This window comes from Plasmodium brasilianum, chromosome 2 (assembly GCF_023973825.1).
Source record: "Plasmodium brasilianum strain Bolivian I chromosome 2, whole genome shotgun sequence".
Taxonomy (NCBI): Eukaryota; Apicomplexa; class Aconoidasida; order Haemosporida; family Plasmodiidae; genus Plasmodium; species Plasmodium brasilianum.
The window spans coordinates 94,157-110,754 of NC_090115.1; the positions used below are offsets into that span (position 1 = coordinate 94,157).

General features: G+C 21.7%; 3 protein-coding genes across 3 annotated transcripts; 1 reads left to right on the forward strand and 2 right to left on the reverse strand.

Moving 5' to 3' along the window:
* Positions 1 to 1,278: 1,278 nt before the first annotated feature.
* On the forward strand, positions 1,279 to 2,200 carry MKS88_000630 (uncharacterized protein; the record flags this gene model as incomplete). The annotated part of the gene is made up of 2 exons (XM_067217501.1): positions 1,279 to 1,304; positions 1,645 to 2,200. 2 exons carry the CDS (start codon positions 1,279 to 1,281, stop codon positions 2,198 to 2,200), a joined length of 582 nt encoding a protein of 193 aa, XP_067075416.1.
* Positions 2,201 to 5,912: 3,712 nt separating this feature from the next.
* Positions 5,913 to 10,358, reverse strand: MKS88_000631 (uncharacterized protein; the record flags this gene model as incomplete). Its single annotated transcript, XM_067217512.1, has 5 exons — positions 5,913 to 6,096; positions 6,237 to 6,359; positions 6,486 to 6,511; positions 10,180 to 10,261; positions 10,303 to 10,358. 5 exons carry the CDS (start codon positions 10,356 to 10,358, stop codon positions 5,913 to 5,915), a joined length of 471 nt encoding a protein of 156 aa, XP_067075417.1.
* A 3,974-nt stretch (positions 10,359 to 14,332) lies between these two features.
* MKS88_000632 (uncharacterized protein) lies at positions 14,333 to 16,169 on the reverse strand (the record flags this gene model as incomplete). Its single annotated transcript, XM_067217522.1, has 3 exons — positions 14,333 to 14,533; positions 14,703 to 15,998; positions 16,161 to 16,169. 3 exons carry the CDS (start codon positions 16,167 to 16,169, stop codon positions 14,333 to 14,335), a joined length of 1,506 nt encoding a protein of 501 aa, XP_067075418.1.
* Between the last annotated feature and the right edge of the window lie 429 nt (positions 16,170 to 16,598).

Consider the following 16,598-nt stretch of genomic DNA (forward strand, 5'->3'; position numbering starts at 1 on the left):
CCATTTTTATTGAATTTGTAATATTGACATTGCTGTTCTAATACATTTTTAGGGAACCTATTTTTCTTTCTTATTATATAAGAATTTTCTTATTTATATTGTAACTTAAAATATAAATAATAATATGTTGAAATGATATAAAAGTAACAATTATTTATATATATAATTCTTTAAAATATTTTTAAATTACACAAATTTATTATTTCTTATTAATTTTCTTTTTCTTTTTTTTAAATGGTATTTTTTGTTACATTAATTGCAAACATTTTTTTTATAAACTTGTACTGGTTGAAATATTTATTTTATATTTATGATATGAGTTTCCTGTATATTATTTAAACATAAGAATATTAAAGGCTACTTAAAGACAATACCACATTATAAAACCATGCTTTCTATTTTTTTAAAAAATAAAACTTTGACTTATCTTATATGGTTTAACGGTATATGTAGCTTCAGATATTATATATCATATATTTTTTAGTTAGCAGTCTATTAACTATTTTTTCTTAAAATATATGTAAGTCGTTAATATTATATATTCTGCATTTTAATTAAGTCCTATTCATTACTATTATATATATATATATATATATATATATATATATATATATTTCATATTGTTGTGATTATTTCTCTTATTACAAATTATTTAAAAAAAATTTCATATGTATGACCTTAGCTAAATTCAAAGGATTATTCATAATTTTAATCATGAAGATAAAATTTAAATTATAGCTTTTCAAACACTAACTATATTTATTATGTAATATTATTTTGTTACATTCTGTCCATTTACTCACAACCAAAATAACGAAAAATATTTCTCAATATTCATAGGAAAAATGTATATATGTTATTTTTTTTTTTTTGAAATACAATATTTGCAACGATAAGTCTTAATTGCAAGAATTAATATAATTATATAATTCATAATATTCTTAAAATCAAGTTCTAAATTAATATTGTTTTAAATAATAATATTTGTACATAAAAAAATTACTATAATATTTTTATTTAATGAATTTCAACTGATTCTACTTTGAATATCTGACATAATTATGACTAATTAAAGAACTCTTTAAAAAGATTTAAATTTTAAACATAAAAGTATATAAAAAAATTATTATATATCTTCTGTTGAATATCATCAAAAAATCATAGAGATCTAAATTATATTAACAAAAAACGTTAGTATCTATAAATCAATTCTACGTAATGGCAAATACAAATAAATTTACCTTAATTAAAATGTTCTCATCTACTTTTTTAGTATAGATGTGTCAGTATTCGTATGAGGTAGGGTAATTACTTAAAACCATAATTTCTATCCGCTTTTTACAAGTTTTCATTTTCTTTTCAAATCTAATTTCTTATTTATATGTAACTATGTATATTTTTCTAAATAATAAATATTTAACTTAATTCTTAAACGAACTCTGTAATATTATACAATCAAAATATAAGCCTAAATAATTCATCTGACCTAAGGGTAAGCATATCATTACACGGTCAAACATATAAAGCTTTAGATTATTCAGATATTAATTTAAATAGTAATGTTCAAAAAAAACATCAAAACTCACTTGACTCATTAAATTCTAGTGGTATTTTTGATGACTCCAACGATTAATTAAACAATAGCGGTATTTTTGATGATTTCAATGATTCATTAAACTATAATAGTAATGTTGATGGTTCCAATTTTTCATTAAACTCTGTTGATTATCCTGATGAGGTAAAAGGAGAATTAAAAGGAAAATTTATTCAAATTAATAGTTATAAGCCAGAAAGTAATTATACATCATCAGGGATACTTAACTATTTGAAGAAACTAGATGAACAGTATGAAAAAGAAGTGGGAAATCTAGTTAGTGTTGAAGACAGAAAAATAAACAAATATACAGATAAATCTGTAGAAAGCATGAAAAAAGTAGCGTTCAAAGTTTTTGCTCCACTTTTATTAATCCCTATCATATGTACTACTATGATGATTAAGGGTATACACAATCATCTATTTTTTGTTATTTTAGTATCATTTGCAACATTCGCATTAATATATTTTTATTTTTTCTCTAAATTATCTAAATATGTAAGTAAGAGTTTTAATATGACAGAAGATATTGTAATAGAAAAGCGAAATATCAATCCAAACATTGCATCAAAGAGAGTTCCTTCGAAAAATATAAATAGAATGTAGATATATTAATATACATTAAATTTAATATATTTAACAACATATACACATAAACTACTAATATTTATGTATTACCTGAATTATATTTATTTTTCACCCAAAAGAATCCCTTTAATATTTTTCTTGTTCCCTCTAGTGTAAATATATCGTTTATACGTTTTCGGTCTGTTCATTTAAATAAATTTACATAACTGTTATGAGAAAATGTAAATTTTTAAATTAGTGTTTTTTTTATTATTTTTTTTATTTGTACATGTAAGAAAATACTCCACATATATTTGTATGTTAGTTATTTTCCCAATAATCTGTTTGAATTTTTGTTTTATTGAGTTTTCAATTTATTATATTTTTGTTCATTTTAAAATTTTAACTTCAATATATATATATATATATTTATATATAATTTTATAAATGTAGCACTATTTTATTTTATCATTAACCACTTTATATGTATTCAATTAGTGTGTTTGTATACATCTCAGTTGAATATATATTAGTACAACGTTGTTCAGAAAAACAACATATGGGGCATTAAAGTGTTATTAAGTAAAAAATTAATTTTATAATAATTTTTACTCAACAGAAATATTGTTTATGTGGAAATTTTAGATTCCTTAGACTCTTTAATTAAATCGTGGAACAAATTAATATACAAAAAAATTACTTTTACGTCAAAAAAAAAAAAACATTCCTTCATGTTTATTTATTATCCCTATTTAAATTAACTCATTATTTCATTTTATTTTACTTTTTTACATCTGATATTATTCTATTCCAATGGCAATTTACAATTTTTTTTTTTTTTTTTTTTTTTTTTTTTTTTTTGTTAAGTCTTATTATCCAAGTTCCTGCTTTTCTTCGTTTTTCCCCTCAAATATTTAACATTAAAGTATAATAATATCAATTCGATCATGTATACACATTTTATGTATCTTATTTTTCTTTTTATTCTTATTAAAAATATGCAATTCTGAAAATGAATATGCTTAAAGAAATTGCATCTCATCCATTCATTTAATAATATTTACTAAAAATATAAAATGTTAAAGAAAATATGAGATGTATATATAGTATTTACATAAATAACTAATCACGTAGAGTAATAAAAAAATATTGTTTCAAGAGAAATTTATCCCGTACAACTCCTAATAACTGACTGCTGTTTTCGTTTTTACATACATACAAAAATTGTATAAAAAAAATTAGTAATCAATAACTTTAGTACGATAATAATAAATTAGTAAGTCTGTAATTTTTAATAATTTAATTCTATTATATAAATTTACCTTTTTTTTTGTTGTTCTAAAGGGGTATCTTACAAACTCTATATGTACGACAATTAAGCATTAAACTATATTCAAGTTAATATACATATATAAAAACAATTATTTCAATTTTATGAGTCAAAAATTGATTGTAATATCATAAACAAGCTTAATGTATTATTTTAATTATTATTATAACCATTAGTTTTTAATACGTTTAAATAGCCTATCCCCTTAAAATATAGCAATGGAACTAAATATTAATGAAATATATTTTACTAATCATGTTATTAAATGTAATAAAAATCATCTTGTTAATAGTTTTATTCACCTTTTGTTAACAAACATGAATATTCAAATTTTAGAGAAATTTTATTAAAGCGATGAAAAACTATATATACTTCGTTTTGTCCATTAGCTAGTTAATCTTATGTATTTTTTGCTAGTTTTCTACAATGTCATTTATTTAAGGAATAATACGTTAAAATTTGTACTTTATATTTTTCATCGTATAATTCCATATTTATTGTATATCTGTTCATGGATATTTTTATTAATTTTATGAATTACTTATTTATAATGACTAATGATGTTAAAAGCAGGTTTTTATAAATCTACCATTTTGAGTGAATAGTTATACAAAATTAAAAATACACATATCAAACATAAAAATTTAAATAAATAATTTATTCAAAAAGGAAATTAAAAAAAACGGATAATGAATTTAAAAAAAAAAAAAATTTATTTATAAAAGTTTTACAAAATAATATATTGTTATAATTACTGTTTTTTTTTTTTTTTTCTTTTCACAGTTTTTATAAAAATTGTAACATATAAGTTATTATAACTTTTTATTTCATGTAATAAATTCTATTTGATGAAATGTTTTTTAAATTTTTTATAACATAATTATATTTATATGTACCTAAGTTATATATTGAATAATAATATTCGAACAACGCTTATATATAATGATATACCTATTTTAAGTATACAAAAATTCTGTTCAAATTTAGGTAATTCCTGTGTTTAACTAATTTATGTTTCTAATTATGCTATTTAAAATAAAAGACATGGTAACACTAAAATGCATTTTGTCGAACATATTAAGAATTATTCTATTAATAAAATTATTAATTCATAAATTTCTGATAAATGAACTTCTTCTTTTATAAAAAAAAATGTTTTATTTCGAATAAAAGCAGGTTCAAATACATACTTAGATAATAATAAAATTATGTCAGTTCAATATTTGTTACTCTTTGCGTATTTTGTTATTTTGCTTTATATTTTTAAGCGTTTGTGGTTCCATTAATAATGTACAATCCTTATGCTACATTTCATTTATTCACTAATTCGGTTTTAATTAACCTTTTATTAAATAACAATTTTATAATATGCTTATCATAAATATATTTTATTTTTTCACACATCTTATTACTAATGTTTCTACTAATTCGAACATTGTAAAATATATATTATAACTAATGTATTAATTTAACAAATATAATCATTTTCGCTCCTGTATTTTTTATAGAAATATTATTTTAAATTTCACTTCTACCTCTAATGAATTTTATTTTTCGCAATGTTTTATTTTATTCATAAAATATCCAACTCAATCATATTTTATATATTTTTGCGCTTCCTTATCTAATATAAGATTTACAGGAAAAAGTGCAGCTTAGAAACCATTTATTAGATTATTATTTATTTGATTATTATTTATTTGATTATTATTTATTTGATTATTGTTTATTTAATTGATTATTATATATTTATTTTATTAATATTTATTTTAGTATTATTTATTTTTTTAGTATTATATATTAATTTTCTTTTTTATACTTTTATTTTTCATGCTATTAATCCAAACCTAAAAATTTTGTGTACTTTTTGCATGATTCTTCTCTAAAACAATATTTCACATGAAGTATGAACAAAGAATATTATATAGAGCGATAAAGTATGTGTAATAACCTGCTGTTCTAATTTATATTAAGGAATATATTTTCACGTTATAATAATTCTTTCTTCCACTCTTCACAGTTATATTACTTAATTTTTCTTTGCGCTAGAATCCTCTTTTCCAACCAAGGTCCAAATGCAGTAAAATAATATAAAAAATGCATATAAATATATGCATATATATATACGCATATATATATGCATACATTTATTTTATAATCATAGTATTTTATAAAAATAAATTACTTATAGTAACATAAAATATTCACAATTAAAATGGAATTCGGACATAATTTAAATAAAACATGAAAAAACTTCTTATCAATGTAAAAGCAAGAAACGCTATAACATAAAAAGAATCCCATATAAATTTGTTTTACTTTTTCATAGTTCCTTTTTGAGTTATAGCTATAACTTTACTATTATTAGTTATTTCTTTAAATATATATTCTACGCATTACGGGATAGTTCGTTTTTACGCCTTATTTTAGATAGGAATTTATTGGAGAAATAGTCATTATATTTAAAATAATTTTGGGAGTTTTCTTATCAATCATAGGAACTACTAAAATAAAGGAAACATTACTGGTTAATATTTTTATACAGTTCATTACAATAACTGGGATATATGCATTACTTTTTCCTGTTGTGTTACATTCATTAATACTATCATAGTTTTTAAAAAAAGTCATATAAATCTTTCATATCATTCCATTCGTCCAAGCTAAAATTAGTATTATATTTAAATTGAAATTCATAAATATTATATTCCTTAATAATAACGTACGCTATGTAAATAAGTTTACGAACTGATATAAATATTGTTTTTATTATGCCTAAAAATTTTTCTTATTTGACAATGTTCACAGCAAATGAAATATATACAATTTTCACTACAGTCTCCTTTGTTCTCTGTTTCATATAAATTCCTTACAATCTTGCCCAATGAATGACTTATTCCATGCTACTTTATTTTTTAATGAAAATATATATATTTACAATATATATTTCAGCTGATGCGGCCTCCTTTATTCGATGAATTATATGTAACGCACGGAGTTAACTCTTCAGAAATGTCTTCCTAAAAATTTAAAGTAATAAAACATATAATCTATTAACATAATTAAATATTTATATGCCATAAAGACGGCTTTACTGATCTTTACCATCTAAAAAACGTGCATTTAATTGATTTTAATAATGATTTTAATAAAAATTCTTTCCTTATTTATTACCTTTTCATATTTTAATCAGCATCACTACCAACGTTTTTCCTATATTTATATTATTCAGCTATTTCGTTCACTAATTTAATGAACTATTCTTGTTTTAATTCAAATATAGATTCGTAATTATTTCTAAAGAGAAAATCAGAACAACTATCATGTCATTTAAAAATTATGTTATTTCATTATTTATGAATTTTTTATTTAAGTGAATTTCCTTTTTAAATTCTTTTTAACCATTATCATTCTCCATTTTTTTGTATGAGAAAAAATAAAATGATTTATACTCTCTCAAAAAGTTTCGTAAATCATTTCCTTCTTATGTTTCATTAAACATATATCAATATAATACCCTAAAATATGGTATAAATCTTTCTCTTCTCTTAATACCTCGTTATCATATTCTTATTCTAATTACAAGAATATTCTTTATATATTTCTTTAACATAAATTCTATTTTTAATTTTTTCCCACATATTGTAATTTATACTAAAGTTAGATGAGTTATAATTCCCCTTAATCTTTCTTATAACCAATACTTCTAATAATAGGGATATTTCCTATAATTGTTACAACCAAGTTCCATATAATCTAGGTTATATCATCCCATAATTCCAATATATTTCAAGGCCACACCAAAGTTAAAGAAACTTAGTATTATTTAAATTATTACATATTGGGGGGAAATAAAATGAATTAGTAACACAATTTAAATTATCGTAAAACTTATATAAATCTGGTCTCTTCTAATAAGCAATCTTCGAATTAAATTAGTAGAGCAATTGTAATGTAAAAATAGATAAAATGCACTTTTAAGGAACTAATTTGTTTGTTGTTCTTAGTCAGAAATGCATTTATTCATATAGTTTGTTACAAAAAGCTATTTTAGTAAAATGTCAGAATATCCTCATTGTACTAATAATTTAAGGGTACTATCCACTACATATTTATCAGCATCCATTAAATAATATAAAAATTTTTATAAGGTCGAAATTGCCTGTATATGCAAAATAACACTTCATAAAATTTTAATATAATATATACGATTTTTAAGTAACTATAAAAAAAAAAATAAATTTCTTTAAGTAATAACTATTCTCTAATCATTTATTCTGATTATTACTAAATAGTAGTGCCACTAATATCACATAATACGTAAATTTTTTTTTTCAAAAAATTAATAATATTCAAACTACAGAATAATGTGTAAAAAATATTATTATATGCTAAAATGGCTTTTTTCAAAACTTTAAATTTCAAATACACAAAATAATTCTATTAGCATATTACATAATATAACAAATTATTTTTTAACACATTTTACTTTGTACACAAAATGATTTTCATTAAAACACGCAATTATTTTTTTTGTAATTTTAATTTATAACTTATAGCTAAACATTGATTCTATATCTATTCCTTTAGCTCATACACTTACCCCTATTTTGTGGTATAAAATAAAGCGTTGCAATAGTTCTAGAATAATAATTTGAAGCGTCATAAAAATTATTTTTTTTCATCGTACCATTAACGTAATGCACATGGTATAAGTAAATATTTACATAAATAAAAGGAAAAAATTATTTAAAAGTAAGAGTAATACACGAAAATTAAAAGCTATTTTGTCATATAAAAAATATGATTGTTCGATTATTCCATTTAATTATAAATTTGTTATTTGAAAAATTGTTTACTTATTATCATTGAAAAAGTGTTCCATAAATATCAGTATGTTTAAAAAAAAAAATTAAATTTCTATACTATCGTACAGTATACTCTTTTCCATGTATATACACATCCTTTTTAATTATTATTATTAAAATATATACAAAATATATATATATATATATATATGTACAATATGACAATTTATTTCGTAAAAATATTTTTTAAAAGGATCAAAATTAAAAATCTAAATATGGCAATATATGATATCTATATATATCCATATTCCTTGAAACATAATAGATAGTTGCATAATTAAACTAAAGAAAATTCACAGGATATTTCTTCTGTATATTACATCTATAAAAAATAAATGCTATATTTTTATTCTATATTTTTTTTTTAATATTTCAGATAAATGTTTAGTTATGACATAAAATGATTTAATATTATGTAATTTGTTTATATATTTTTATTTTCCCTATACTTACTACTAATCTCAAAATAATTTTACTAATGTATTAATAAATTTAGTTAAAAAATAACAAAAAAAAAAATAATACACAAATAAATTAAAGTAATAAATTTTATTTTTTACGTTTATTCTTAAAAAAAATATATGCACCCTAGAATATAAAAAATAATATACAATAAAAATAGCTTCTTATTAGGTAAATCAATTTACAAACGTGTCCATATACGATCATATGAAACTGATTTTTACATTACAACATTATTGTATTACATATTTTTACTTTTTTCTCCCTCTTAAATATTTTATTATGCTTTTGTACAAGTTCTTTTTACACATCTTTTAATCTTCATTTCTTTATAATATTTTTTGAATCTTTCCTACAATTCTATTTAATTTAGGGCATTCTTTTTAAGTGGTGCTACTTTATACACATATTCCTTTCATTCCTTCCTTGTGCAAAATTTCTTAAATGTTTACTATTATATATATATATTTCAACATTTTTTATCCTTTAAAGACTGAAACCTGACTTAATATATATATTTATAAAACTTATTTCATGAAATTTTATAAGAATTTTCTATTTTTAATTACTTTTTCTTTTACAATCTATTCTATATATTTACAGCTATATGAAACATATATTTTAATAACTTTTTAATTATTAATTATGATATATATTTATTTTTCTTTTTTATTCCCTCTATATGTTACTTTTCCTGTGTTACTTCATCAATCTCAAATACAAATATAACTCAATTTTCACGTTTACTAATAGTTATATCATAACCAATTTTCAGTTAAATATTATTTTAAGTTTAAACTGGTAATCAAAAATTAGAGGATATATGTAATCGCATATATTTCAAATTGATATACTTAGGATCTGAAGTTCATGACCACGATCGCTTTTTACATCTTTCAAGATCTCCACCTCTCTTTTTTCGTAGTATTATAAGATGTAAGGAGGGTTCAAAATGGATAAACGGATCCATATATATATATATATATATAATATAAAGCATGTATAATATATTTATTTTATGATTACAAATTTTTAAATAATGTAGAAAAATGCAATATTTACATATTGAGATAAAATTTGAGATTATACTATAATAATCAAAAAAAAAAAAAGAACTGATATATTCACAGAGCTAAGGGAACTTCGCGAACAATGCGGAAAACGTTGGAATTAAATGTACCAATATTTTTTTCAAAAATACTAGTAGTAATAATATTTAATTCATGTAAAATTTTAGATAGTTCATATAGTCATTGATGTTGAATTACAATTACATATTCCTTTTTACAGGTTTAGAACTACTAATTTTTTTCTTTAATTTATTTTTGTTTTTTTTCTAACCCATTAGAGGGAAGTACCTTCATATATTCTGCCTCTGTAGTAGACTGTATAACTTCAAATTCTGCTGACAATATCTTCATATCTTCTTGCCCTTTATCCCTTTCCTTTTTTCTTCTTTCAATTTTTTACATATTGATTACACCCCGTATTCTGATATAACATCCGAGCCATCCATTGCTTGTTTGTTGTATTCCATTTTGTCTTACTGTTACGAATTTGGCAAGAAATTTTAATTATCACGAAATAAGCTAACTTCATTAATCATTATAATAAATTACAATGCAGTTTTCATTTTAAGCATTTTTTATATAAAAATAAATTTTACTGCCTATACAGTGCTTGTAAAATGAGCCAGTGTATTAGAATGTTGAAAATATTCAAAAATTAAATTAGAATATAGTACAAATAGGTCACTATTTCTCCCTACTTTTCCTATATCCTTTTTTTATATACTAAATAGTGAAAATACAAGGGATTGTATGAATCCTGATTCTTAGTCTCCTGCGCTAGCTCACCGGTTTTAGGTCAAACTGATTCATTTGATTTTTTTCTGCATGCTTCATATTCACATTTTAATTCTGATAGTTCCTTACTGTTATTGGGTTTATAATAACATGAAAAATTATAAGCGTAAAAATTATATTCCTAATAACTCCTACACTTTTGATAGTGATGATTAATGCACATAATAAATATATGGCATTTCTCCTATTTATGGATATCAGAACAATTTTTATTTTTAATACTTGTATAATTTTCAAAATAGTTACATAAATCCTTCTCTTCTGTTATATCATCCTAATTAGGAGCACACCTATAATAGTATCTATTTGGATTATCTCATTTAATATGAAATAATATACTATACAATATATCAGTAACATATTTAGCACCATACTTTTTTTAGAGCATCATGGAAATATTCCATATTTGATTATATACATAGAGTGTTAAATGTGAATAACAATTCGTGTTCTCATTCTAATTTTTATTATTAATTATTTCTTTTAAATTGTTTTCAACCTTTTTACAAAGATCATAAATATAGCTGTATACATACTTGTAAATAACAAATTATAATCAATAATTTTTATATTCATCTACATTTACTTTCCTATTGAGTTCATATATATTATATAAATATGCACCTTCTACAACATATTTATAATAATTAAACAGAAAAAATGAAATATATATAAATAGTTTTTTATATTGAATAAAGAATATTTATGTAGCTTCAAGTGAATTAGAATAATTATATATTAACACCTTAATAATACACTTTTTTTTTATCAATAAATTAAAATGTATTAATACGTAGTCAACTGTAGTTCGATTTATATTTTAAAATTTTGTAAATTAAGATAAAATATAATTTATGTAGTCAGAGTTATATATATATAGACATAAAAAGTAAAAATATATTAATCTACCGGTATATAAAATAATATTTTTACCAATTTTAGTACTCAAACAATTACACATATATTACAGCACCTCAATGATTATACATTACTATTACGTTATTATAGTTTTATATTAATATTACATAAAACAGGCATTTTTTATTTTGAAAATATTATAATAAATATAACGAAGGGAATATTCTCAGTGTAATCAAATAATGTATTACCGAATAACATTTTGAGAAATTTTAATTTATAAATGAATTTTATGATAATCATATAGATAATGCAAAGTAAGTCCTTGTACTCTAAGTTTTCGGAATAAAATTTATCAATTTTGTTTGAAATGCTTAACAACCTTACACGGGCTTGTTAAAAAAATATTGTTTATTCCCACAAACCGTTCTCCCTAAAAGTAGAAAATATATTAATGTATAATATCTTGGTATTTATTTTTAAATAGATATCATTTTATTTATTCTATTCATCTACATTTGGTACATACAATAGCATAAAAATTTATTTTACAATTTTTATATAAATCATTATTTAAAATATGTAATTTATATAATCAAAAAAAAAAAAAAAAAATGAAATAAATTATAAAACATTGTATACGACGAATAAATATCATTTTGTAACATAAACAGTATTTTTTATGACAAAGTGTTATTAATTATAATTGTCCTATTTAAAAGGTATTCTATAATTTATGATCTCTAAATGTTCAGCATGCCTATTCGTATTAGCTTAGAGGTACCATAAAAATATATTTTGTTATGATTATGGTAGTCTCTAATTAATATATACATATTTTGCACTTAATATTATTAAATAAATAGATATATATTTATTTATATGACTGAAAAGCATGCTATGAAATTTTTCCGTAAAAATAATGTTAACAAAATGGTTGAGCCCAATTATTTTGAAAAGTTGCAAAAAAAAGGAAATCAAATTTTATTTTAATTTTTTAACGCGACAATTATATATTTCCGATTATAAATAATAGAAAAATAGAGTAATCTATATAAGTAAATTATTATATGAAAATACATTTAAAAACGATTTTTCGTTTTTCCTATATTCACTAATAATTACTAAATCCTAAATTATTAACGAGTATTTATGTTATATATTTTTACACGTATCATTTATTTCTATTGTAGCTACCGCGATACTAATCGAAATAAATTGTTTAAGAAAAAAATAAGAAAAGTTAGAAGAAGTAATTCTTATTTTACTTATACAAGATTGCATTTGAAACTATTAAAAAATTTTCCGTGCTATATGTTCTATGTATATAAAATAATTGCTCTACCATAGCTTAATCATACTGACGTCTTTAGGCAAAATTAAATATATATTTTAATGGAAGGTTACAATTACTGGTATGTTTGTGAACATATGCAATGGATGTATTGTTCTACTTATTTTTATAGTTCTATATGGGAGAATGCTAAATTAATATACATGTATGGTTTTATAAATTATTAATAGGAAACAATTTTCTAAGTTAAGACAAATATATTAGCAACATATATATTTGTAAAATGGTATTATTATACACATTTTGAACTGCCAAAATATAAGAAGCTTAATAATATTTTTTTTTTCCTCTTTTAATCTTTCGTTTTTGCATTTTATTTTATATATATGTTTTTTTTATGTACCAATATGAGTTAAAATTCCTTTTTCTGAATATTCGAAGTTTAGACGATAAAACTGTTTTTATTGTAATTTCTAATGGAAATGCACCTAAAATTATACTTACGCTTATATCAAGGAATAAAATATTACATATTTTTTCGGGTACATTAGATTAAATTTTGAATTATAATATTTACTTTTTCCTTTTCGTTTTTTTGGATACAAATAATTGTATTAATATCTTTAATGATGAACTTTTTTTAGTTTATTCTTATACACTTACTATGTACTACTCTAATACATAATATATATTACCAATAAAAAAATCTAGAAACACGTTTAATATGCCTTCTGCGCTAAGTACATAATATTTGCATTATATATATAAAAACTGTGTTCAACAGATGCAATGTTATTTAATCCAAAAGATTTGGTTAAATATGAATATATACTTTTTATTGAAAAACCAAGTAGTTTGAGCACTGACTATTATAGAATATTTAATCATAATTTGGTCAGTATATCTTTTTGTAAAAAAAAAAAAAACAGTTGGTTTTTATTTCAGGAGTTACATCAATTTTATTTACTAACGATGCATTGTCCTAATATAAGGAATAAATTACTAGTTCCAAATAAATTCAATAAATTGAAATTTATTTTTACTTTAAATATAACTATAATATATCTCAAATGTGTTATGCTTTAAGAACACAAAATAAGAAGTCAGGGTACAATTCCATGAGTATAATTAAATAAAATTAAAATGCTCTGCCAATATACTCTTTTGTATTGTGGCATTTTAGAATCTTAAACTATTATTAGATAAGAAAGTTTTAGTTATTTTTTCCATATATAAAACAAATATTATTGCAGGTTCAAATTAAATTCATTAAAAAAAAAATTAAATAAATACAAAAAAAGTATTTGACAAAACGTTAGAAAAAATAAATCATTATAAAAGGACAAAAAAAAATATATATATAAAAAGTTAAAAATAAAAGTGTCTATATTTTATTTATGCCCCTCTTTTTATTGCTTGATCATTATCATTTCTACTTAATAGAAATGTTTATTTAATCCAATTTTGTGCGCTTCTTAATATCTTTGACATATATCAGTTGATATTCCGTAAATCATTTGATGAATAAAGCTCATCTTCTATATTTACTACGTTAAATCTTCTCCTGTCAGAATGTCTATAAGTACGTTTCAAGAAGCGCCTTGGTCGTTTGCGTGTATATAAATCAGTAAAATCATACCTATATCTTTGTTTCCTTTTTCTATCCCTACGTAAACGTGATCCGAAGGGAGTAAACTAATATATAAATGAAAGTAAAAAACATGTATAATTTGTTTATTTCACAATTACAACATTTTAAGAAAAATATGTTATAAATGGTAACTAATAATGTATACATACAGCAAAAAAATAATTTTGTATTTACTTTAAAAAAAAGGTAAAATATAAAAATAATTGCCATTACTAGAGTAACTCCAGTAGAAATACGGATAAAAATGTTGCTTAATATATTTGATTCATTAGCTGATCTCCTTTTCCTCATTCTTTCACGTACTGGTTCTAAATCTTCTTCTTTCCATGATCTTCCAGCCTGCACTTTGTATCCTTTAGTACCTTCCATTTGTGTAGCAAATTGTCCTTCAACCAATTCATCCATATACCCGCAAAGTCGCATGCTATCTTTATTTTTACTTCTACTTCGACAATCTAGATCTCCTCCTGATTTAAAGCTCCATTTATATGGGTAATGTGTGAGTTTAGTAATTGGTATTTCTTTTTTTACATCGGTAGCACTAGGACCCCCTTCGTTTCCTTTTCCATCACCTTGAACATCTTTTCCTGAATCTGCCCCCGATATTGAATTTGCATTATCTGCAGCGGGCCTACTAACAGTCGCTTTCGTTCCATCACTTCTAGCTGTAGGCTCATCATGGGGTGAAGAAACAAAGTTTGAGTATAAAATACAAACTGGTCTTGTAGTACCTTCTTCTAATGTACCTTTTGTCTGACTATAACATCCACCATAATTAATTGCGCTCATAAATTCATTATCGAACTCCTCAGAATATGATTTTTTATCATTGAATTCAGCTGTAATAGTTTTTAGTCCTTCACAATTTCCTTTTTCTTCAGATCCTAAAGCGGACAATAATTTACTCGGATCAAAATCATCTTCACAACTCAAAAAATAATTAGAACAATCCCAAATCCCTGGGGTACAACAATTTTCCTTCACATTGTTATATATTACACTGATAGAATTAAGGTATTTTTTATATTCATCATTCTTACATTTGTTACAAGTGTCACTAGTTTTAATAGTGTTATAGTTTTTAAAATAATCATACAACGACTTCTCTTCTATGTTATACTTCAATCCCTCAAGGGTTTTATAATCAAATCTATAAGAACAATAATTCTTGCTGTGGAAATTGAAAAGATTAAGTTGTAAATTATAAAATTTTTTAATAACATCTTCGATATCACCATCTGATGTACCTTCATTAAATAATTTCTTTACTTCTTCATATACCCAGAATTTATATTGTGAACAATATTCTTTAAACTCTTTTTGTGTACTCTTATTAAATACAAAACCTAAAAGTTTTGATACTTTTTTACAAAGTTTAACAGATTCATCTTTGTAACCTTGTTTTACATTTTCAAATTCACTACAATATTTGCCATCATTTGCATTTTTAACTTCATCATTCAATTCTTTATATATACTGTATGGATATGAATCTATTAAAATTTTATCCTGAAATTGAATTGATACAATGAATTTTGTAAATACTTAAATACTTCTTATAAAGAATAAAATATATCATATTGTTCTATGTAAGAAATAGTATTATAATAAATGAATAAATATATATTATTATTTCTATAAAAAATAAAAGTATCGATAAACTTCTTTTACCATTTCCATAGCTTTTCATCATTACCATGTATTAATTAGATGATACAATTAAAACTTTATATATATAAATATTTATACATAAATAATGTAATATTTACAATTTGTTCATTTAGAGATTATTCTTTTTTTTATTAGTAATTACTTCTATTTACATATTTCGTAAAGAAATATAACACTAATTTATTTCATAAAATAAATTAAAACTGTATTGTTTTTGTCATATTAATATTATTAAATAGAACCAAAATAACTTTAACGTTGATGCGATATAATAGTAAATAATAAAAAAAAAGGACTGTATTAATAGCAAAACATTACTCTATATACAAATATGCATATACATACATATGTACGTATGTAATTATTATCCCATTTTCTTTAATCTAAAATATAATTTTTAATATAAAAAATTAAAAATTGTGATGCGCTGTCATATTC